Raw genomic sequence first — 22,587 nt, forward strand, 5'->3', positions numbered from 1 at the left:
CAGAGAGAGAACTCAACATTCCACGATGCGCAAAACCAACAAACAAACGTTGCTTAATCCCATTCTTCTCCTGAGACACAAAACGGGAGAAACGAAAGCCACGTCGGACTGAGATACTTGCACACGTGAAGATAAAATAGGACGTTGGCGAGGACATGGAATGAGGCATGCCGCGGCAGGGCGGGAGTCAGCGGCAGCTCAGCGTCTGTTTCGACACGCCAGCGGCGGCGGAAGCGGATGGGGTTTAAGAGGAAGGGTCATTGACAGCGCTTAAGGGCAGCATCGCTAAGCTCCCTTAAACGGAGGAGTTGGGGGGTGAAGTGGCATGGCAGGGCAGGGCACTTGGGAGGGCGGGGGGAGCTATTTGTTACACATGGCAATGGATTTGTAGATGAGGCCTTGGCAGATGCCATTGGTTGTGTGAGTAGTGTGTGTAGTGTGTTTGTGTTTGTGTCCACTTTCTCCTCCCTTGTTGCTTTTCCTTTGTGCCTGTGCCGTCGTATGCCCACACTCCACTAAGCTCTCTTTTTCTCTCTCGCACTTTCCATCCTCCTCGCGGGACTTGTCTCTGCTGTTTTACTTCACTGTCCCCAGCTTGCGCAGCTCCCGCAGTCATGGCCGCCGCCGTCGCTGGCACTATGTCCACGCTCGCCTCCGTTGCTACTTTTGTACCCACTTGCAGGGTCACTGCCGTGCGCTCTTCGTCGGTATCCATCGCGAAGGCCTTTGGATTGAAGACCCAGAGCATGGGTCGCGTCACCTGCATGGCTTCCTACCAAGTTACCATCAAGAACGGCGAGACCGGAGAGGTTTCTAGCTTCGAGTGCCCCGACGATGAGTATATTTTGGACGCCGCTGAGGAGCTGGGAATTACCTTGCCTTGCTCTTGCCGCTCTGGAGCGTGCTCGTCGTGTGCTGGTCTCCTCCAGCAGGGGTCCGTGGACCAGTCCGAACAGAGCTTCTTGGATGATTCTCAAGTGGGTGCTGGGTATGTTTTGACGTGCGTGGCCTACCCCACTAGCGACTGTATTATCGTCAGTCACCAGGAGCAGGCACTGGCATAAGCGGATTGAGCGAGTTGAGGTGTTCACGTGTAGGATAGATGCTATTGCTCGGTTGCATTTTTTCCTCTCGCACTAGGGCTGGATTCCGCTCCGACTTCGATAGCTAGTCGCTTGTAGATTGTGAGTCCAATTCATCAATTGTGGCAACCCAGCGGGATTCAATTAAAATTACTGTGCAATTTTCGATTCACATCATCGTCTGGGTCTTATCGTACTCTTCTGTCTTGACTTTGTTCTGATCGATTCTCACCATCTGTTTCCACAGTCTTTAAGGTCTGTTGCTGGCGAGGTAAAACATTCTTTGTCATGGTGACAATTTTGCATTAATCAACCTTCTAGATTGCTCTAGCTTTGACCATCCTGAGGCTTGCAATTAGTTGCTTTGCAGGACCCTGTCATCTTCAGCAACCCCAATCTCTAAAGATAAACTCGTGTCAGTTTCTCCAGGATTTCCCGTGTATTCATCCCACCCGATTCGTAGTAATGGAGCTGAATTGCTATCGATTGTAGTGTTTCATTTGATTATGTCAGTCGTCTTTCTGTGAGCCCGAGAACGTCATGGAGCATCTGATCGTCCTTTTGCTGGTTAATTCCTGTGAAGCACATGTCGTGTCTAAGAGACAGATTGCGTCAAGGGTTGGCAGCAAATTTTTTGTATGTGGTAAGTTCAGCACCACGGTTTGGTTGGGTGTGGCTGAATTGAAGCACCTTGTTCGGCAATTAAACGAGAATTGATGAAAAGATTGATGAGAGCAAGGCTCTGACCCCAGAAACGGTGTCTTCGGTATCAATCCCAATAAAATAACGGACGAAAACACTTGTGGTAGTGGTGGTGGGGGTTATGAAGGGCCAAGCCACGAAAAACGACTTCGCGCCTATGTCAATGATCCAACTTTGGAGGCTCAGTTACGAAGATCACCACTATCGATCGTAACCTAGCTTTTCCCGCGATTTGGACATCTAGATGGGAATACTCGCACATGTGTAGAAGTAATTCCATATTCCACGTCTCCGGATTCCTCAATGCAGCATCTGCAGGGTGAAAGGGGTAGTGTGGCTGGTGAGACTGGTTTTCGTACTCTGCGTTGCATTTTCCTACTAGATTCATCAGTAGGTTTGTGATTAAGCAAATTTAACTCATGAATTCAACTTTCGTCCACAACATTGTGCGAATTCTCTCGACATGCAGGTGAGATTGATCGATTGACAGTATGGTGGTAATTCTTGTCCGTTCTACAATTTGGCATCAGGTAGAGCATTCAAGCTTTTACGTGGGTTTTCTTTCTCCAGAGTCGTTGGTGAGAAAGTGTTGCGGTTTTGAGGGCTTTTGAGTTCAGTTTGTATGTATCATTCAAATGAGAACGAGGTAGTGGAGGTGGTGGCACCCTCAGAATTGATGCTCGTCGGAAAGCATGAAGAGATGAGGGGTGGTCGAAAGCGGCGAGTTGTTTAACAGGAGTTGAGTGCGCTTTCATGACATTGCTGATGATGGTGGTTGCTGATGCGGCAGTAGTGGTGGATGTGTTTTGTGAGATGGAAGTTCAGGATGGCATTGTAGTTTAGCTTTTGTCGGATAAACCTCGGGACATTTGTTGTTATTGCAGAGTTCGTGCGGAATAAGGACCTACTGTGAGGCCTTCTCTTACTTCTTCTTCAGAGACCACACGAGTCTGCTGGAGAAGGCTACGAATCGGATGAGGATGTGGCGAAACCTCTCGCAGCCCTGGCATAATAACTTATGCAGAATATATTTGACGTCCATGCTGATTAAAACTTTTGTCCTGTTTAAGGTTGTTTAGTTGTAACTGCGATTTTAATCATCTAAGCTGTGTCTTCCGTCTAATATACATATTCTTGAGGCTGAAGGTCAAGTTTCCTTTGTGCATTGATCCTTTTGGCAGTCGCGAACTTACGGTTTGGTTGTTCATGTATAACTTTCTAATTTTAATTGTACGTTTCTCTCGCAGTATCGACTTATGTAATCATTCTTTACATCTCAAATTTTTGATTACAAATTTTAGGTTGCTACATTCATTTTTTGTATATGATAATGCGGCATTGGAGAATATGTAGCTAGTTCTTACTTAGCTTGCCAAATAAGGCAAAGGTAACAGTGGTGGATATAGACTTTTCTACAACTCTACTTTCAGAGTTATCGTAAGTCAGCCGTGATTCGTGAGCGGGGTTATTTCATATGTGATAGCTGATGATTGGTTGGCTTGCTGGCTGGTGTGACTTTGGTCAAGTCTAATGACGTGAACACAGCGTATCACGGAGCAGTTTTTCTAGCAAGATGAACCCTGCTTTTTCGCAAAAAGAGCAATAATGGTTGTAATTATCATCCTGCAGTTTCTAGTTTATTTTGCATGCGAAAACGACAATGTGTACAGCATATTTCAACAAGTTATCACCAATGATGCAGCGGATACGTCTGTCATTACAACCACTGGAGGGTTTGTGTAACATGAACATCAACCCAGAGGTTGTATGGCATTACGTACCTCCTGCTGTTCCTGATACGGACCCCTCAAATACTGATGATATATTGTCTTCTCAAGGTTTAAAATCTAGGGTTTCTCATCATTATTTTAAAACGGGTTTTTTCCAGTTGCTGCGGAGTGCCTCGCGGTGAAAAACTCATCCTGCTCATTTCTGATACTAAGAATTCAAATTTCTTCGTAGGTGAAGTCCATTCATTATGCACTTCGTGCTAAGGTGTTTATTGTCTGCTTGAATACTAGTGAAGACTGGAAATAAATCGAGCAATGTTGATGCGTGGTTTTTGGAAATGGAGGGATGGTTGTAAAGATTGCGAGCTGAGGGTGACAGTTCAATGCTGCCAACTTCAACTATTGTGGTATCATATGATGCACAACCACCACCTCCTGGAAACTCATATACAGCGGTTCTCTCAAATGTTGATAAGAGTTTTTCTATACAAAAATTCAAATTTTCAATTTTGGGTGCATGTGAACTTCGCTACTGGTAGTGACAATAATGCTGAAGGGGGGTTGTAGTGCTGGTTTAGATATTTTCACGGTTGTATGCTTACCCAAATATTCGAAGACATTGTAATCCGCTATGATTGCCACAATGATCTGCTTTACTATTCGTTATAATTGCCATCAACAACATAACAGATTACAATTTCCACAGATACTTTCGTTGACGTTGATCCCCTTAACTATTCATAGTTGTTACACGTTGGCCTTGAAATGCTAATCAGCGACTTGAGAGAAAGCATGAAATATGCACAACATCTAAATTACTTGGGTTCTATGAGCGACAATATATTTATGCATGTTTCAAAATCTTCCAAAATACGCATTCATCAGACAGATACTCTATGTACGTTTCCTTTTCCATTCCACCTCCCTCACTTGCAGTGAATTCCTATCCCATCATACCATGTTGTTACTTATAAAGATGTTCCTCATGCAGTTTGTGGAGTCAATCTTGTGAAAACAAGATCAGATTTTGCAGCAGAAATCCTAGGTTTAGGTAAAGTAGAAAGTTCCAAAAATTCTGCAATTTACGGCCACTTCAATAGTAAAAAAAAATGGGATTGACGTCCATGTGTTCTATGGAAATTTCAGCTGAATGTTTCCAGGAAATATATATATATATATATATATATATATATATATATACATAATTTAAAAATAAAAAAGTAGCCGTAAACTTGCACTTGAGTGAGGAACTCAAACACGAGTCTGTCTCCAGATGGAGGCTGTTTACATTCGCATTATTTCAGGTAGCATGGGTGCATGAACAATTTCCCCGACAACGTAGATACGCTGCAACTTTGTCTCAGTCGGAAGATTCTCTTGAGTTGCTCCAGACGACTTCTGGCATTACGGACAGTGAATACGTGATATTTTGATTTCCTGACTTTATTACACGTGATCATTGGGTACGTAAAGTTCATTCATTTATGTGGAATACTTGCCCAAGTACAGGTTGAATTGATCTCCCCTGCTTGTAAAAAACAGTGTTGCTAGAGTTGTGAACGAGACCACCGTGATGCGAAATATTAAGCCTGTACCAGGAAGATTACTGGGTGATGCTCTTTTGAGAATTTTTTTGTTTAACTTCCTGCTTCCATGCATGGCAGTTTCGTGCAGGAGTTACTTATTATGAAACAATTTTGTAGCTATAATAATGTCTTTGATTGACAGTTTGAATAGAAGCGAGAGGTTTATTAACAGAATTGTGTTGCATATCAGAACCTTATTCCGGGTCATTAAGGGAATCAGGTACATGTGTTCTTAGAAAGGAATAACCCAATTCTTAACTCATACTTTTCCATGACATTCAACTACTTGCTTGCATCTTCCACTCCTATGGCCTCATCTAATGTCAGCGGATCAATTAAAAAAAAGACCAGAGAAGTTTAGAATTTAATATCAATCTGTAGATTTAGTTTTTCTTTTTTTCTTTTTTATATATCTTCAAATATGATTTTCGTCTTGATTATAAACTTCAGACATATTTTGATTGAACTCACTAAATTTCAGCTCCTGATTCATAAACATTGTCTCAATTTATTGAACTGTTTTATTTAATTGTAAAATTAGTTTGTACTCCTTTACAAAAGTATTAGAATTTGAGTTCAGCAAGATAAATTGATTCATAAGAATTTAAAATATAAATTATTTTTTGAAGTTTAGATTTTTTTACTTACTATCTAATAGAAAGAAACTGTATTATGTTACTAATTTCCAATCCATTTCAAGCAAATATTGTAAGTTGTTATATATAATTTAAAATTATTTTAAAATATACTCTTTTTAGTTATTCACTTAGGTATCAATATCCTTGCATTAAAATTTTATTACACACACACACACACACACACACATATATATATATGTATATATATATAATTTTGTGATACATTAGCTGGATTTGAAATACTTTTCATTCACACCTTTTAATATTATAACTATGTTGATGTATCAAATGTTTCAATTGGACTTGTCCCATCATTGAATTAAATGATATGTTATTTTTTATTAAATATAGAAAAAAAAAAATATATATATATATATATATTAAGATATAATATATGTATTAAAAAATAGAATATAATAAAAAATCTAATTCTAAAAATTATAAAATATTAAAATTATAATTCGGTTTCATGATTAAATTTAGATATAAATTGTTTGATATTTAGCTAAAGATTTATTTGTTAACTAAAAAAAATCCCAAATACTAACCAAAACATTAATAATGTGTAAGAATAATAATTTTTAATTAAAATTTACTTTGAAAAAATAAAATTTGTATTTATAAAATTTCTTGTTGTGAAGTTTTTTACTTATTAAGTGTAAAATATACCAAATTAGTAATAGTAACCATATTTTAATTAAAAATATAAAATATAGATAATTACTAAAAATAATTAGTAATTAATGAAGATACATTATTATTATTATTATTACAAGAAAATCTCTTAGAAAAATATAACATGTCCAATTTAACTATTACATATTAGCAATAAGTTCCAAATATCCATATAAGATTTGATTGGTTGTATAAGTTTAATTCTTAAATTTTTCTATATCCCAAAATATTCAACTTTTTTACAAATTTCAAGTATTTTAAACAACATTTCTTCATAGATACACCCCTTCAAATATGACATCAAAAAAAATATGATAGTTAAAGATACATAATAAGATTTAATATATAAATAAATATATATATATATATATATATTGGAATAACTAATACTTTTAATCTATATATATATAATTATTCATTTCTTTAGGAGAATATTAAATAGACTCAGATATAAATATATATAATTATAGGCGGTTGTTAAAGCCACACCCCATATTACTATCTCATGATCGATTCTCTCCATCTTCGTTCATTGTTCCATGTCCTTTATCCCCTATTCCCAACCTCCACACCATGTTCACTATCACCATCCCTTCTCCTCTATTCTCATTATATGGTTTTGGGGGTGTGGCTTTAACAACTTCTTATATATATATATATATATATATAGGAACAAGTATAGTTCTTTTAATTATCTATATATATATATATATATATGTTTTTTATGATGGATAGGTAAATATAGTAAATTATGAATTTAGTTAATATTCTTCCATATATATAGATAATGTTTTAATCCATGTACTACATAATGACCACTCTTTTTGAGGAGCATCTAAATTTTAAAATATCATTTTATAAATGTCAATCTGAAATTATAATTTCTTGCTTTCATATTTTTTTTTATTTGATTCTTTTTTTGTAACATGTTTATATTTACATATATACACATATAAGATATATAAGGATGGTTGAAAATCATTTTTTGCATAATTTTCAATAAATAAAATATCATTGTATAATAATTGATTTTTCAAATATTTGGGATTAATTAATCAAGTAAGTCAAAGCCATATTGTCAATTTTAAATAACAAGTATCTATTTTTAAAATATTTGCGTTTATAACCACATTGACCATTTTATTATTTTTAACATGGAATTTTATGTATATGTATGCTTTTATCTTGTTGTAAACAAAAGTAATCATGTATAATTGCAAAAGCAAGTGATTGTATATTTTAAGTGGTGACAAAGGCTTTGTTTTTTTTGTTTTATTTTGTTTTGTTTTTTTAATTTAAAATTTAAAATTAAACAAGTATAGTTCTTTTAATTTTAAAACATTCTTTTTCATAAATATGTGATTACAAGCATACTTATCATACAAACATTGGTACTAACATCCACCAACCCAACTTGTCATATTTATTGTTTGATTCTCAACAAGTTAGTAGTCACTTTGTTCCACTTGTAATACATTGATATGTTCAAACCCCTAATTTATTAAACTACAAAATATATGTATAAATACATATATTATTATTATTACTACGAAGATATATTCACTAATTATCTTACTCATATATATATATATATATATATTTATACCAATAATTCTTTTAAGTCAAATTATCTTAAACAATTAATTCCAAAGGTTTGACTTTTAGAATCCTCATTTCCATAACAATTCTTCATTTTTAATACAATACAGCTTCTTGTTGTGTTTTGTTTTGTTTTGTTTTTTTTTTTTCTTCTTTTCCTTCTTTCCTTCCTGATACAATATGTTGCATTCACAATGGCAACATATACAAAATGTCAATAACAAAATCAAAATCATACATATTCTTAGTAAAATGTAGATATATATATATATATATATATTTATTTATTTCTTTTTTCTAAGTAGGAGAATGTTAAATAGACACAAATTTTTACTAAATTGACCCACCCATTTTAACCGATATGAAAAGAAAAATGAGTTCTAGATTCATTTCTCCACTACTAAATCCAAAACCAATGAAAACCAACCACATTCATCATTATTACTATATTCTTTATCATAGGTAGGTCAATTTAGTAAACACTTGGGTTTATTTAACATTCTCCTTCATATCTCTTAAATAAAACATCCTAGGGGATAAATTAAAGGAGACAAAAAAACATCACTAATTGGCTGCACATCTCATTGTTCTCATCAAAAGTGAAGCAATAACTCAACTTTTGATCAAGTAGAAATTAAAATCTGCATAATATTGTTGTAGATTGCCGAGAGTAGCACTGCAAGATTACTAGGCAGGAGCTCAAAAGCTCCCAATAGTAATTTCCAATGAATATTTTTTGTGTCCAATGGCATAGATTTCCACTAGTATATATATTTATATAACTTCGTGATTTTGTTTTTCAACCATTTTACTTTTGTTGGAACATTGAATTATTTGCTGTTTGTAGACACAAACAAAATGGTTTTGAAAAAAAGATAAAATACAAAAAACGTTGTCATATCATCTTCTTAGAAGATACTATTACTAGTGTGCTTTAATATTTAATATTTTAAGCTTTATTTTTATGAATATATAATAATAATAAATATATATATATATATCTAAATTTATATTTCAGAAGCTTATTTTTAAGGAATTAAGTTAAATGTGACGATTTGATTAGATGTAGGAATGGTGGTAGGTTAAAGATGAGGTTTTGTGAGTTAGAAAAACATGTTCATATATATATATATATATACATAAATATTCCAGCAAGAGGGAGGGAAGCCAGGTTTTAGGGTTCTGTTGGGTTGGGGGCATGGGCGAGCATCGTCGATGACGCTCTCGCAGCTGCAGTTGCGAACCCGACGCCGGAGTTTCGTTCCTTCCCGCCTTCACCTCCTTCGGGAGTGTTCCCTTCCTTCCCTCCCTGGCAGCGCCATCTATAGACGACATCCTATCTGTCCCATCGCCACCTGCTGCAGTAATTCCTCCACCGAAAAATAAATAAATAAAAGAAATTAAAAAACAAACAAACAGAGAGAGAGAGAGAGAGAGAGAGAGAGATATCCTTCTAAGGATTCATTCAAATGAAGATCAAAACAAAGATCTCGTGCATCCAATACTCCAACCTTCCGTGCCGAAGAAACTTGTCTCCGACGCCATAACAGCTGATGTTTGCAAATTTCAGAAATAGGGTTAAGTCCAAGAAGGAGGAGGAGAAAATTCAGGAACTAGAGTTGTAGGGTTGTAATTTTATTTTACGGGGGAGGGCGATGTTGCCGTGGCCGTGAGTCAACAGGGGGGGGTACGCACGTGCGCATCGTAGAAGTAGGCACCGTAGCGGGTCACACATGAATTGCGCTGATTTTGCTGGGGTGGGATAATCGATCGATCGCCATGGAATGATTGCTTTCATCGTGGTGGAGGGAGGACCAGTCTGACCTGCTTTCGTGAAGGCTGGATGACACCGTGGTAGACTCTCGCCTGGAGTGAGGGAACACTGCAGGAGGAGGAAAATGAGGGGGAGAGGAGCGCGAGCATCTCGCCAGGACAGGACAGGATCTCTCGCCTTTGTTCTGCGATGATGCGTTCACATACCCGGACTCATCTCCTGCAACACCAAGGTCATTTTCTCGTTGCATAGTTCTCACTGGCACCAGTGTGCCGAGTGCTGGAGAGAACCGGTTTGTTGCCTTGAGCGAGAGTGCATACAGTCAACTGTGAAGGGGAGAGCTGCCATGGTAAGTTACCAGTTGGGGTCATAGCTATTCACCTTCACTCTTGGGGCGAAGGTGCAAAGGCAAAGGCAGGAGCGGGGGCGAGGGCACCGAAAAGCGAGGGAGGTCCTGTGTCTTTCTATCGCCTCTCTCGCCCGTCTCCTGTTGAGCTTTGTGCGCGGGTCTGTTCCAGACGCCACTGCCCCCACCCCAGTTTCCTGGAGCTCTCCCAAGTTTTTCTTCCAAGGTGGGAGTTTGCTGTTGCAAGCGTCTTCGTTGTGTGTTTTTTAATATTTTGCTCCCCTCCGGTTTCTTCAGCGGGTTCCTGTGCAGACAGAAGATCGAAGAGAGAAGGAGAGGTGAATATGTATAGGTAGCGTGTGTGTGCATGGATGTTGGCCATCGGACATGGCGATGTTTACACTTCACCGCATTACGCCATACCTGCGCTGCGTCATCCTTGCTGCAATGTAGCCCTGGCGATGTTGCCATCTTGCAAGCTGGTATGTGTGTGCTGGTAACCCGAACCTGTGATTTGGCTTAAGGAAAAAACTTCTGAGTTTTGGTGGTCGGGATGCGATGTGCGGAGCGGCAGATATCGGAATGAGTGAGAAATGACGTTGAAGGATTGTATCGTCTTCATTTTGGGGACAGGGGTACTGGGCTTTTGGGCGTGTTTGAGGCGGTGTGGATGCTTTTAGGGTACTATCGCCAAGTCTGCAAGGGCTCAAAAACTGTGATTTCGGTTTCTTGAGTGGTTGGCAGGGAGCGATGGCTTTTATGATCAGGAACGTCTTAGGTTAGGGAAGCGTAGATAGTTGTGGTGATTGAAGGGTCGCATCGTACAGTAGCGATGTCCGGGAAACAGTGTCAATGGGGCACCAGAGGACAGGACAGAGTGGAGGAGAGGTGGATATGCGTAGGTAGGGTGTGCGCATGGGTGTTAGTGATTGTCATCTGGTTCTTTGCAGTCATTGGACGTAAGCACATTTACGGGGTTAGATTGCAGCTGTATCCGTGGCGAGTGGTTGAGAGTTGTTTGACGCAACCAGACGATTTCTTGTTACCTGCTAGAGCGAGAGATGTCCGCTGGGTGCAAATTTCTCTGTAATGTTGCTTGGGAGGCCTGTCTTGGAGTTGATGCGAAGTGCTGTCGAGGCGGAATCACTGTTTTCGACGAGACGGTCAAAGAGGTCACAGATGTTCTGCATCTGTTTATAGCGTGCGCTTGTTTGTAACGTTCTGTAAATACCTGTAATATGTTTAGGGTTTTAACATCGGTGGAGTAGCAGGAGGAAATCCTGTTTGCTGTAGTTGGAATGAGCTATTGCTTTAGAACGGGTGTTTTTTTTTTTTTTGAGGTCGTTCCTGCGACTGGGTAGAAGTCAAGCCTCCCCCCCCGTTTTTTTTTGTTTTTTTCTTCTTGCAGTTAGTTTACTAACCAGAGAGCACGACTTGAATCCAAGAATGTTTAGTTTCCCTTTCCCTCATCTCTTTTTCTCCTGCAATCATCCTCGAAAAAACGCTTGATAATATCAGATTCTCTGCGGAGGTCCTAGGGGTTTCTTGGCAGTACAATTGAATCCCCACCTCCTGAGTTTAATGTGTGACAGTACATGATATCGAGGTACATTCTTGTGGATTGATTTGGCCTGTAACCTGCTTTTCTCAGGAGCTGGAATCACTGGGTTTAGAACAAGTCACCGATGAAGCAAGTTGCGTGGAATGATATGGTGTCATTTTGAGTTTGGATTTTCATGTGTTCGAGGAAACCACAGGTTGTTTACCTGCAGTAGTGAATCTTATCCGGAGGGATAAAGTGGTGCAGTGGTCAAGGCTTTCCAGATGACAAGCTAAGACGATCTGAAGTACAGGGTGGAGTGCAGGCCGTGAGCCATTTGCGCGCTCATATCATTGAGTAACAATGGCTGATACCATTGGTATTATTTTGGAGTACTTGCACCGGCACCATTTTACGAGGGCAGAGACAGTTCTAAGGGAGGAGGTCAGCGAACGGCGGCAGTTCAGTAGTCTTGCTCCTCTTCCATTGAACGACGACCGGGACCTTGATGTTGTCATATGTCTCAATTCGATGCAAGAGAAATCTGGACAGAAGCGGGGTGAATTGGAAGCGTTGCCTAATAAACGACCGCAGGACAAGTTGGTGACAAACGTAGAACCCGCTGCAGCATTGGGGTTGGCAGTGAAGGAGTTGCCTCATGGTCAAGTAGAATCCATATGGCCATCGACGAAGGTGGAGGTGTCTGAACCGTTGTTTATGGAGTTCGATGTGGTGGAATTAGAACATTCGACAAAGCCAAAATTCGTGTTCAGTGTTGAGAATTCGCCATCGCCAGTGTTGGTCTCTCCCACGTCTGAGAGCAAAACCGTTGAGCTAAGCAGGTCTCCGGTAAGTGAAGTGAGTTTATGTCTTTCGTATGGTAGCCTTGAGTCGTCTTTGTTCTCTAGAACCACTGGAAGTGGTCGTTTCTTAATTTATTTGTGAGGAACAAGCCACTGTAGGCAGGGTTACAACTTTCCTGACGACGTATCTTACATACTAGTTGGGTTGAAGGTATTGTGCGTCTACAAGCATTTCCAAGCCTTGCTTGACCTTAAAATTGCACTAGACTGTTTTCTGACTCTTAGGAGTCTTCGTTTGAGGGAACAGATTAATGGTTTTAATCATTTTTCACAACATTATGTTGTCATTGTCACCGCAGGGAAGGATAGGAGGCCTGAGTACTCTTCAGACTGAGGCGGAGGTAGCAGCCACTTCTTCTGTTGAGAAAGTAGTTTCAGAGCGCCAGAAGTTGGAAGCTAGTGACTTGTTGTCAGAAAAGCTTCCAGATTCTAATATTAGAGGAGGATCCCATCCAGCAAGCCACTTGGAGAAGGAGTTGTTTCTAGCTCAAGAGACATCTTCCGCACAAGTACTGTGTGAAGCAACTCGAGGAAAAGTAGATGCTTTGAAACAGGTGGGGTACCCTTGGAGAAGGGAACAATAGTTTTCTTCAGGTTTGCGCCCGACTGTAGTTTCTGGTGCATGATGGAACATTCATTATGAAAGAGTAAAAGTGAGTGAGTGAGTGCGAGTTTGTGGGTGATGTGTCCTTTTCAGAGGAGGGCTGTCGCCAAAATAGGATATCATCAGTTGAGCTGTATTCGGTATCTGCCATTTCTTGCAGAGTCAGTTCTTTTTGTAGATGTGTACAGTCCTCCCCTGTCGCGTGCGTGTATGTTGTCTTCAACACTCGTCAACGCATTTCTGTAATTTCATGTTACCCCGTCAGTGACCGTGGCCTCGGAACTGGTTTTTGAAGTACACCTGGAGGACGGGCGAACACATGTTTAGTTTTTTGCAGTAAAGCTGGTCTGTGTCTGTGTCTGTGTCCGTGTTGTTTGATCAATTTTGGGCTATTCGCGGAGATCAGATGCTGACGAAGATCATATCTGTTCACAGAGGTGGGAGCCCAAGACTACGGACAAGCCCACCCTCGAACGAGAGAAAAGCTCTCGAGCTGTTATGACAACGACAAAGAAAGAAGAAAGTCAGACTGAAAAAGTGGTAATCATTTTGTTCCTGAACACCTGCTCGGTCCCACAGGTTCTTTGTGGGTGTGGTTTGCAAGATGAAATGCTCGGATAGGGACTGGGTGGATACCTCACACTGAGAACCGTTTCTTTTAGACTTTTTTTAAAGTTAGCTGGGCTGACGAAGTACTTGTGAAGTGCGTATCGTGCTTTGCACTGTACCGTGCTCTGTTTACATCTCCGCATCTGACTATTTCGAAGGATATTCAGAAGTTTTCTTGAACGTTATCATCTTTCTTACTCCTTCCTGACTTTCTTCTCCGTATATTTATATATCAATTTAGCAGGATATGCAGTATGAATTCAAGAATTGCAGTTCGAACATCAGCCCAGAAATTGGTGTTCGTCTTCTGTGTTTTAATTGTGCTGTTGTCTGCAGATTGACAGCAATGGGCGACTCACACCTATCCAAGCTATTGAGAATAATCCTCTTGATTCCACAATTGATGTGCAATTGATGCCTAGGGATAAGTCTAATGTGAATGCAGTACTGCACCACGGTACAAAAGCAGAAGGTACTGGCGCTGGAAGCATGGATCCCAGCGTGCCTAAAAGTCCTGAATGGACAGAAGTTCCTATCAAGACCATTCCGCCCATGAAGGCAAGCGCCTCGGTTGCAGCAGATGGGAAGAAGAATTCCGAGGAGCGAAGGGAGGAAACTTTTTCTGTAATTCCTTCTTACTCTTATTCCGAACGGTTTCAGACTGGTCCTAAGTTGGAGCCATTATCCCAAGCATCCGGTAAACAAGGCAGCGACTCACAGCCTGCGGATGTTTCTGTTGATGAAGTCAAAAAGCATGCCACAGTAGATTTGTCAAGACTTGAAGAGACAAGTTCAACAGTTGTGGAGAGAAAATTAACATGTGTGGCCCCCAGATCAGCCCAGGAGGGTCTTCCCAAACTTGCACCTGTTAGGTTGCGTTCAATTGATGCCAAAACGCTTGAAATAGTACAGGATGAATGTGTTAGTGATGTCAAGAAGGTTGAATCTCCACCACCTGTGAATGTTGCTGGAACTGCGAACGCTACTGCCTTTGGACTAGGGTCCTATCTTGACATTCCTGTCGGGCAGGACATCTCATCAGGTACGTATTTTGTGCTTCTGGATTCTTCTCTTGCTCTCTCGATTCGTCATTCAATTTCGCTCAAGTTGATTCTTGTTGTTGAACACGCAGTTTTTACTGGTATGAGACTCTGGTGGAATGGGAGGTATTGTGAAATCGACATTTTTGCACAAGCATTCCGCGCTGGCTAATTTTGAACGGGTCTTCTGAGGTTTAATGCACAGTTTTCTACTACTGGTGTTCATAATTGTAGGGTCTCGCCGCATGCCTGCGTCTGCACGGCCTTCAGTGAGCCATGGCATTGTAGAGGATCAGTCTGAGATCCTGTCTGGGTTTGGAACAACAGGAGATGGGCAGAGTGATTCTGCAGTGGAGTACGCTGACGAGTATTGGGACTCTGATACTTACGAGGATGATGACGATCCCGGGTACCATAGACAACCAATCGAAGATGAGGAGTGGTTCTTGGCACATGAAATCGATTATCCTAGTGATGATGAACGTGCCCGTCCCAACGTTGAAGCTCAACGAAGCTCTCGCCGTGAGAAGGATTATGAAAAGTATGAGAAGTATGAGAGGGATGAGCCTGAAGATTGTTCCGTTCTGGAAGAAGAGGCAAGCTTATTCCCGTTGTCTTGATTTTGCGTCGATGTGTTCAATGTTTTGCATGAATTGTAGATACTTCTTGTACAAGCCCGAGACACTGCAAGTTGTTCCAAGGTTGTTAAACGGAGGTCCCTGCGAAGCGTGCAAAGCTTTTTTCATCCTGTGCATGCAGCAGTAATTAATGTGTTAGTTAAGGTGATCAGACTGTACTTGGTTATGCCATTTAGGAATTTTTGGCATGCCTCTCCGTTTATCCTGTTCTGGTCCTGGGCTGTTCCAGAAAGTTTCGTGTGTGCCAATTGAACATTCTCTTGTTCTTTGGGCACACGACATGAAGTGAAGCACTTTGTAACTGTCTTGACTAAGAATGTTAATGTCTCTCTGGTTAGCAGTCCTATTTTTCTGGAGAGGAGTCTCTTGCCCATCGCATCAAGGAAGGGAGAGAAGAGAGAAAATCTCCAATAGAAGTTCACGAGATTCAGACCAGTGAGTTATTTGGGCGCATGGATGGTGGAGATAATTTTGGTATTAATGGCCAGGTATAGTCACATCCACTCTCTGCAGGTTAAACAGCTGTAGAGTGCGAATGTGTAGGACAGGATAACTTTATACTTGTGCAGAAGACATCACTGAACGAGTAGAGCGTCCTTGATCATGTACTATACTTTGGGTGCGTGTAGGTCTAATTCTCAATATTTTCCTCACGATGGAAGTAAAATATTTCTCGAGCATAGCCAGATCAGGATTTGGTTTTACTCACCATTCCTTGTCATTCTTTCTGGCTTCTAGGCAGAAGAGACTGGTCGTACAGACAGGTCTTAGTGTCTTGTCGCATAGTGAATCGGATTAGGCTTGGCCTGCATGTATCAAATCAGTGAAGTTGCTCATGACAACATTGTTTCTAATCAAATCAAGTCTGGTGCTCGTAGTCCACCGGCTTGATTAATCAGATGACCTTGTCTTGTTGAATGTATACTGGTAAGCAGGAATTCTTCAGTAGTGTACCGTGAGTCTGACTAAGTTTCTCTAAGGTGTTGAGCTCCCAGCACAAGGTCTCTAAAACTGTTTCATTTCTTTTTCATAACAATCGTTGTGTACATTCAGGTTGCCAACGCCACACGCATCCTTGATCCAGGACAGTTCAACAGACAGTTATTGGGTGCGGACGGTGTTCCTTTGATGGGTAGTGACTCAAGGTGGCAGAGTTTGGATCCTTCGAAGGGAACTCAGTCAGAAGAGGGAGGCAGTAAGCAACATGATTACGGAAGAGCCGTTCAAGATATTAGTATCTTCAAAGTTGAGGAAGACAGAGTGGGTTTAGTGCGGTTTGGTGGAATGGGCGGGAGTGGCGAAGTTGCAGAATCTGGTAGCGTAAGGCGTGAGAGTGTGCGTGCGGAAAGCAGTGAGGGAGATTTGGACATGAGTGGAATCGTTGCTCGTAGCATGAGGCACCTCAGCTCATTATCTCAAGTGGGGAATAGTGACATTGGAAAGGCACAGGAAACTGAGAGTAGTCGGAAACATGACGACGAAGAGGAAGACCTTATTCTGAAATACTACAACAGCCCGTGGGTAAACCACAAGAATCGTGAAGGTGAGCGGGAAGCTTCAAGTTTAGATACTATACAGTTCCTGAACCGAGAGAATGAGAAATCCTGTGGGACGCAGGTCAGCAGTATCCGTGATGGAGAGAGTCATCGGCACAAAGATTCTGAACTAGCTGGTGCTACAGGGTTTGGTGGGTTTTCGTTTCCTTCCCCATCTGCGAGTGGAGGAGACATTGGAACTGTATCGAGGGTAGGCTCAGGGAAGTCCATGTGGTCGGTGAGAGATATCACTGGGCAAGCTCTGGGCGAGGAGACTGAGGACTATGGGAATGGTGCATCGGAGCCCGATGATCCTTTAGCTTCTTGGAGGCGCAAGAGCAATGACTCTTCACCCATTCTAAGTCCCCGTGAGGCTGGTCATCAAGATTTGTTCATGCGGTCCACTGGATCAGCTAAATCGACGGATGGATATGGCAGTGCAGTTGCCAAGGTGAAGGAATCTATCCCACGTAGTTGGTATTTATCTACAAGTTTTGGTGAAGTTACGTGAACAGCTTGAACTACTGAGAGCTGATGTTAGAAATTTGGTCAACCGGGTGGCATGCGCAATTCGGTGGCACATCATCTCTTAGCAGTTAGTCATTTTATATTGTATTGTATCATATCATATTTTTGTATTTTTAATTTGTTAGATACCTGTGCAGGATGGCGATGCTGAAGAAGGTGACGAAATTGAGCAAGAACCAGAGGAGGAAAGCATGTTGGAGGTGGATCAGCAAATTAGAGAAGCTGAAGCTGCTGCAGCTGAAGACGAAGAAGCCGCAGCAATACAAGAACAAATTAGAAGAATGCGAACTGACGAAGAGTTCGAGACATTCGATTTGAAGATCATTCACCGAAAGAACAGGTATTGTCGCTAAGTTGATGGGTCCTATTCTAGCCTTTGCTAGTGCCAGGGTTGCGATGTTATGGGCGTGAAATGTCATCCATATAACCTTCACCTTGGTCGTGGTTCAGGCTTATCGTTGTATTAAGGGAACCCTGCAATGCTCATGTATTGGATTCTTTTTGGTTTGTTGTAGTTACGGTCCACCTGATACCAATCGCTTGGGTTTGTAGGACTGGATTTGAGGAGGACAAAGACTTTCCAGTTGTAATTAATGCAGTTGTTGCTGGTCGCTATCATGTGACGGAGTATCTGGGTTCTGCTGCCTTCAGCAAAGCCATTCAAGCTCACGATTTGCATACGGGAATGGACGTATGTATGAAGATAATTAAGAACAATAAAGACTTCTTTGATCAGAGTCTTGATGAAATCAAGCTTCTCAAGTATATCAACAAGCACGACCCTGGTGACAAGCACCATCTCTTGCGGCTGTACGACTACTTTTACCACCGGGTAATTAGGGTGGCCTTTTTGTTGCATGTCTTTGAGCCATGCGGACTTCTCTGTACTGTAGAAAGTGAATGTACACCTACGTATAGCTGTGTGCGTGCGAGTTTGTGGAGGCGCGCAAGCGAGTGTGTGTACACCTTTGCCTTTGGTTTATATAGGTAAGCGCTAAATATTGGTGGTGGTGATTGTAGGAGCACCTGTTCATCGTTTGTGAGTTACTTCGAGCTAACCTATACGAGTTTCATAAATACAACAGAGAATCAGGTGGCGAGGTGTACTTTACGATGCCCCGTCTTCAGGTGTGTTCTCTCATCCTTAATCCCGACGTTGTTTACGTTTTTTTCTCTTTACTATCTGTGTTGACAATCCACTTATGATTGATTTATAGTAGATTTCCCTCTTACGTAGCGTATACAATTTTCTGGCAACTGAATGTATGTATTGACTTAGTTGATCCTCTAATTGTCCTGCAAGATTTTGAACAGTTCTGCATCACAGATGTGATTCTCAAGACGTATCTTGGATAAAAACTTGGTTCTTGAGTGGAATTTAAGTCTACCAATGTGAACACCTACTAAGAGTTGGTTCAAGTTTCCTTCGTTGTTAAATTGCGCGTCGATCACTAATCTCTTATGTTATGTGTAGTCAATCGCACGACAATGCCTGGAGGCTCTGGAGTTTATTCATGGTTTGGGCCTGATTCACTGTGATTTGAAACCGGAGAATATCCTGGTGAAAAGTTACAGTCGTTGTGAAATCAAAGTGATCGATTTGGGAAGCAGTTGTTTTCAGACAGATCATCTTTGCTCTTATGTGCAATCTCGCTCATATCGAGCTCCTGAAGTTATTCTTGGCCTTCCTTATGATCAGAAGATCGACATGTGGTCATTGGGCTGCATTCTTGCAGAACTCTGTTCAGGAAATGTAAGAACCTGCCCGTGTGCTTTGTCCATGCTTTGTAGTTGCCTGAAAATGTGTGAAAGCTCTTTCCTTTGGTGGGCATACACGTTTAGAGGTCGGTTTGTTCTGGATGTTGGAAGTGGGTGAGTTGTGGTGTAGGTTTAAGTAATGATATTCAAGAAATGCCAGGATGAGGATCAGACTTAGGTGGGTGTTACATTACATTATCTATTCCAGCAGCCGTACCTTTGCAGAACCTCGTCACCTAATGAGGTTGGGATGCATGTGTAGGTGCTTTTCCAAAACGATTCCCTGGCAACGTTATTGGCCCGGGTGGTAGGAATTCTAGGTCCTATCGACCCAGAGCTTTTAAGTAAAGGACGGGACTCTCACAAGTTCTTCACCAAAAACCATACGCTCTATGAACGGAATCAGGTAAGTTTTGGTTGAAAGTATTTGGTATGAGTTTGAGTATGTTAACTAATCCTGGATCACTTTCGAGTATTCAAGAAATTAAAATTGGTCATGTCTCTTGCCATGATATTTCTGCTACAAGCATTGTCTCCATGTTGTAAAGCTTTATGTATGTACTATTTCTGAACAGTATGGGTGGTATTGTAGTTGTCCGTTTGTCACCACTGCTCATGATTCATGCTTTCGAACCTAGTATTTTACTATTGTATATCATAAAGTCTTGTAAAGAAATGGTTTTTCAAACCGACAGAGTGTGGTCTCATGATTTTGTTTCAGCTATACTAAGAGTACTGCTTTATGATGGTTGGCAGGATTCTGACCAACTGGAGTATCTGCTGCCAAAGAAAACATCTCTGGCCCATCGGCTACCCATGGGCGACCAGGGCTTTGTGGCATTTGTTGGCTACCTTCTCAACATTAACCCTCTTCTGCGTCCTACTGCTAGCGAGGCCCTGAAACACCCTTGGCTGTCATTCCCATATGAACCTATTTCTTCATGATGGGAGCCACCATAATTCTCCAGCTTTTCATTTTGAGAAGTTCTCCAATCAACGTGGTTCCTTACTTCCTCCTGTAGAATATGCTCTGAAGGTCAAGTCCTGAATTTCGCTGGTGATCATCTGCTCTTCCCAAGGACCATGGAATTGTTGAATCTTTCAGTTCGTCTGATGATTGTTAATCAGTGCAAGGTCCAGGCTTGGTCTGCAGTAGCCTCACTGAGGTTCAAAGAATCTCCTATTTCTATTCTTCCACAACCTAATTATGCTTTCTACATCTGGGTGCTCAAACTTGGGTAAGACCGGCTTGTGGACAACTGGATAGGGTAGGGAGAAGCACAAATATCAGGCATACGGTCACAACGTTCAGTAGTGGGGCATATCCGGACAACTGAAAACTTAGACTTAAGGAATTAGGATCAAACTGTCAATGTACAGTTTAGCAGAAACCTTCCGTCCCAAGGTTCTATTGATTTATCACAGCGTAGGCGGTTTCACAGGCGGGTTTGCCTTATGCAGGAATAGTGGCCTGTTCACAAGTATCAATCATGTACTTTACCATTTTTCTGTGTCTTTGTCGAAGTGTGTTTGACCAGGAGGCTTAGTGTCATGTCCATGCACCCAGCATTGAATTACTTTATGCTTCTGCAACCTCTATGTCCTTAGTAAGCATTCACGCCTGCATCTATCAACTGGTTGGGAGCAAAGTCTGCTTCTCGGAGATCAGCTACGGAAACACAAATGAACGAAAGTGGGAGAGAATGAAGGGGTGAGCCACATGGAGAACCTTTGCAATATACAGAGCTGCCCCTGTCCCTTTTCATGATATTTGGGTTTGGACCAAATTTGTCGAAGCAGACTCTGCAGGCTGCAGGTCATGCTATCTGGCTAAAGTTAGAGCGTTGGGGGCTCCACTATGGTGTCATACCTTTTCTTTTATTTGCATTATACAGTTGCTTTTTCTAATTTCTCTAATTATAGACTTGGGCATTCCATTTGCAATCCTTTCCAGGAGAATCTTCAAAACACAGCTTGGTAAGCAGGGGAGGCGATAGATTATTTTTGAAATATAAGAATTTTTTGGATGTAATTTCTACATTTTTCAACCACTCTTAAAAGATTTATTTTGAATTTTTTTGAAGACAAAGGTGGTGGTGGTAAATTGCATAAGCAATTGGTGAGGCTGCATAGATGCAAAGGGCAAACAAAGGGATGCTTAGAGAAGTTTTCTTGGAATTAGAGTGGTTATGTAACTTCAGCTATAGAAGAAGTTGCAAAGGAAATAAGATTATATACAGAATTTGAACCCTTAAGATGCAACCAATTAAACCCATGTGCATTAGAAGAAATTGATCAAGATGAGAAAGAATTATATGAAAGATTGTGCAATGAAGCAAAAAAAGTAAGCCATAATTTAAATGATTTCAAATTTTTCAATTACATATTATAGTTGCAAAGTGGTATTCAAAAATTTGGAAAAAGAGTGGTTGATACAATCAAGTTTTTTACAACACCTTGTGATCCAAAGCTCCCAATGTGTACTTACCTTATGTTTAAAAGTGTGAATAAGTCTTATTCAAATTTGAGGTCATATAATTGGTATCTATTGTGAAAATATTATGTAGGATAAATGCAGTGATTTATGATAGGAAATTGGAATGTGCGATTTAGAATCAAGTTAAAATAATTGTTAGTATTTCATCATGGCTTATCTTTTAGAATCATTTAGAAGATTTTTATCAATAGCTTGGAGGTTGGTAGTGTATTTTTGGATTCAAAGATTTATAAACAATGTTGAAGTTATTAGCATGACAAGATACCAATGAAGATATTTGAAAAGAATGTCAAATTCGCATTAGAAGAATGCAAGATTTATTAGAGAAGAAAGATCATTTGAACACAAAATAATGTGCAAATCTATGCAAGAAAATTTCTTATATTATAAAGGTCTTTTAGCAACTAATGACTTGCAACAATGATAGAATGGAGTATAGATTTTTATTACATGTATTATTTATTGTGGTGAGTAAAGCAAAATCATCTATAAAGAATTGAAGGGATCAAAATTGGTGTCAAGCAGCTATGTTCTAATTAAAAAACAAAGAGACTTTTAGAGAACTTCTTTGAGATTTAAAGTATTGTTATGATGTGACAAGTGATATGCTTAGAAAGCACAATTGGAATACATTTACAGACACCACATGTACTGCTTTTGCTAGTTCAACTTTTAATGAAGTGGAAGGTGATAATAAAGATCTTTATACAAGGTTGGTCTTTGCAAGTGGAGATGAAAATTTTGAATATTATGAACTAGCAAAGAATCTATTACAAAGATTAAAAGACATGCATTGCTCAAAAGATAGAAAATTGGATGCCTTGAAGTTATTATCAAACATGA

At 40.4% G+C, this 22,587-nt stretch overlaps 2 protein-coding genes and 1 long non-coding RNA gene across 9 annotated transcripts; 2 read left to right on the forward strand and 1 right to left on the reverse strand.

Moving 5' to 3' along the window:
- The first annotated feature begins 289 nt into the window (after nt 1–289).
- LOC112288074 (uncharacterized) lies at nt 290–1,254 on the forward strand. The gene has a single exon (XM_024531904.3). The coding sequence runs from the start codon at nt 615–617 to the stop codon at nt 1,062–1,064; it is 450 nt and encodes a 149-aa protein (XP_024387672.1). The 5' UTR covers nt 290–614; the 3' UTR covers nt 1,065–1,254.
- A 6,547-nt stretch (nt 1,255–7,801) lies between these two features.
- Nucleotides 7,802–9,797, reverse strand: LOC149988279 (uncharacterized). Its single transcript, XR_016505167.1, has 2 exons — nt 9,657–9,797; nt 7,802–9,370 (listed from the first exon to the last, which is right to left on the reverse strand). It is a non-coding gene; the product is annotated as an uncharacterized LOC149988279 (long non-coding RNA).
- Nucleotides 9,798–10,221: 424 nt separating this feature from the next.
- LOC112288073 (uncharacterized) lies at nt 10,222–20,752 on the forward strand. 7 transcript variants are annotated; one of them, XM_024531902.3, is made up of 15 exons: nt 10,440–10,614; nt 11,784–12,521; nt 12,835–13,089; nt 13,575–13,679; nt 14,085–14,790; nt 15,023–15,384; nt 15,768–15,914; nt 16,480–16,969; nt 17,108–17,412; nt 17,627–17,829; nt 18,042–18,321; nt 18,510–18,617; nt 18,964–19,242; nt 19,510–19,653; nt 20,004–20,752. In XM_024531902.3, exons 2-15 carry the CDS (start codon nt 12,036–12,038, stop codon nt 20,190–20,192), a joined length of 4,059 nt encoding a protein of 1,352 aa, XP_024387670.1. In that variant the 5' UTR covers nt 10,440–10,614; nt 11,784–12,035; the 3' UTR covers nt 20,193–20,752. The 7 variants fall into 7 exon arrangements, with proteins under 7 accessions (XP_090109877.1, XP_024387670.1, XP_024387666.1 ...); XM_090253751.1 differs by lacking the exon at nt 10,440–10,614 and adding an exon at nt 10,222–10,358 and having other exon boundaries at nt 16,480–17,412; XM_024531898.3 differs by having other exon boundaries at nt 16,480–17,412.
- The last annotated feature ends 1,835 nt before the right edge of the window (nt 20,753–22,587 follow it).

Source organism: Physcomitrium patens, chromosome 10, assembly GCF_059467195.1.
Source record: "Physcomitrium patens ecotype Gransden chromosome 10, ASM5946719v1, whole genome shotgun sequence".
Taxonomy (NCBI): Eukaryota; Viridiplantae; Streptophyta; class Bryopsida; order Funariales; family Funariaceae; genus Physcomitrium; species Physcomitrium patens.

Coding starts and splice junctions, on each gene's coding strand:
- LOC112288073 (XM_090253751.1), top strand. CDS start 12,036: ATGGCTGATACCATTGGTATTATTTTGGAGTACTTGCACCGGCACCAT. Junction 14,791..15,022: donor CGGGCAGGACATCTCATCAG/GTACGTATTTTG, acceptor TCATAATTGTAG/GGTCTCGCCGCATGCCTGCG. Junction 17,830..18,041: donor ATCATTCACCGAAAGAACAG/GTATTGTCGCTA, acceptor TTGGGTTTGTAG/GACTGGATTTGAGGAGGACA.
- LOC112288074 (XM_024531904.3), top strand. CDS start 615: ATGGCCGCCGCCGTCGCTGGCACTATGTCCACGCTCGCCTCCGTTGCT.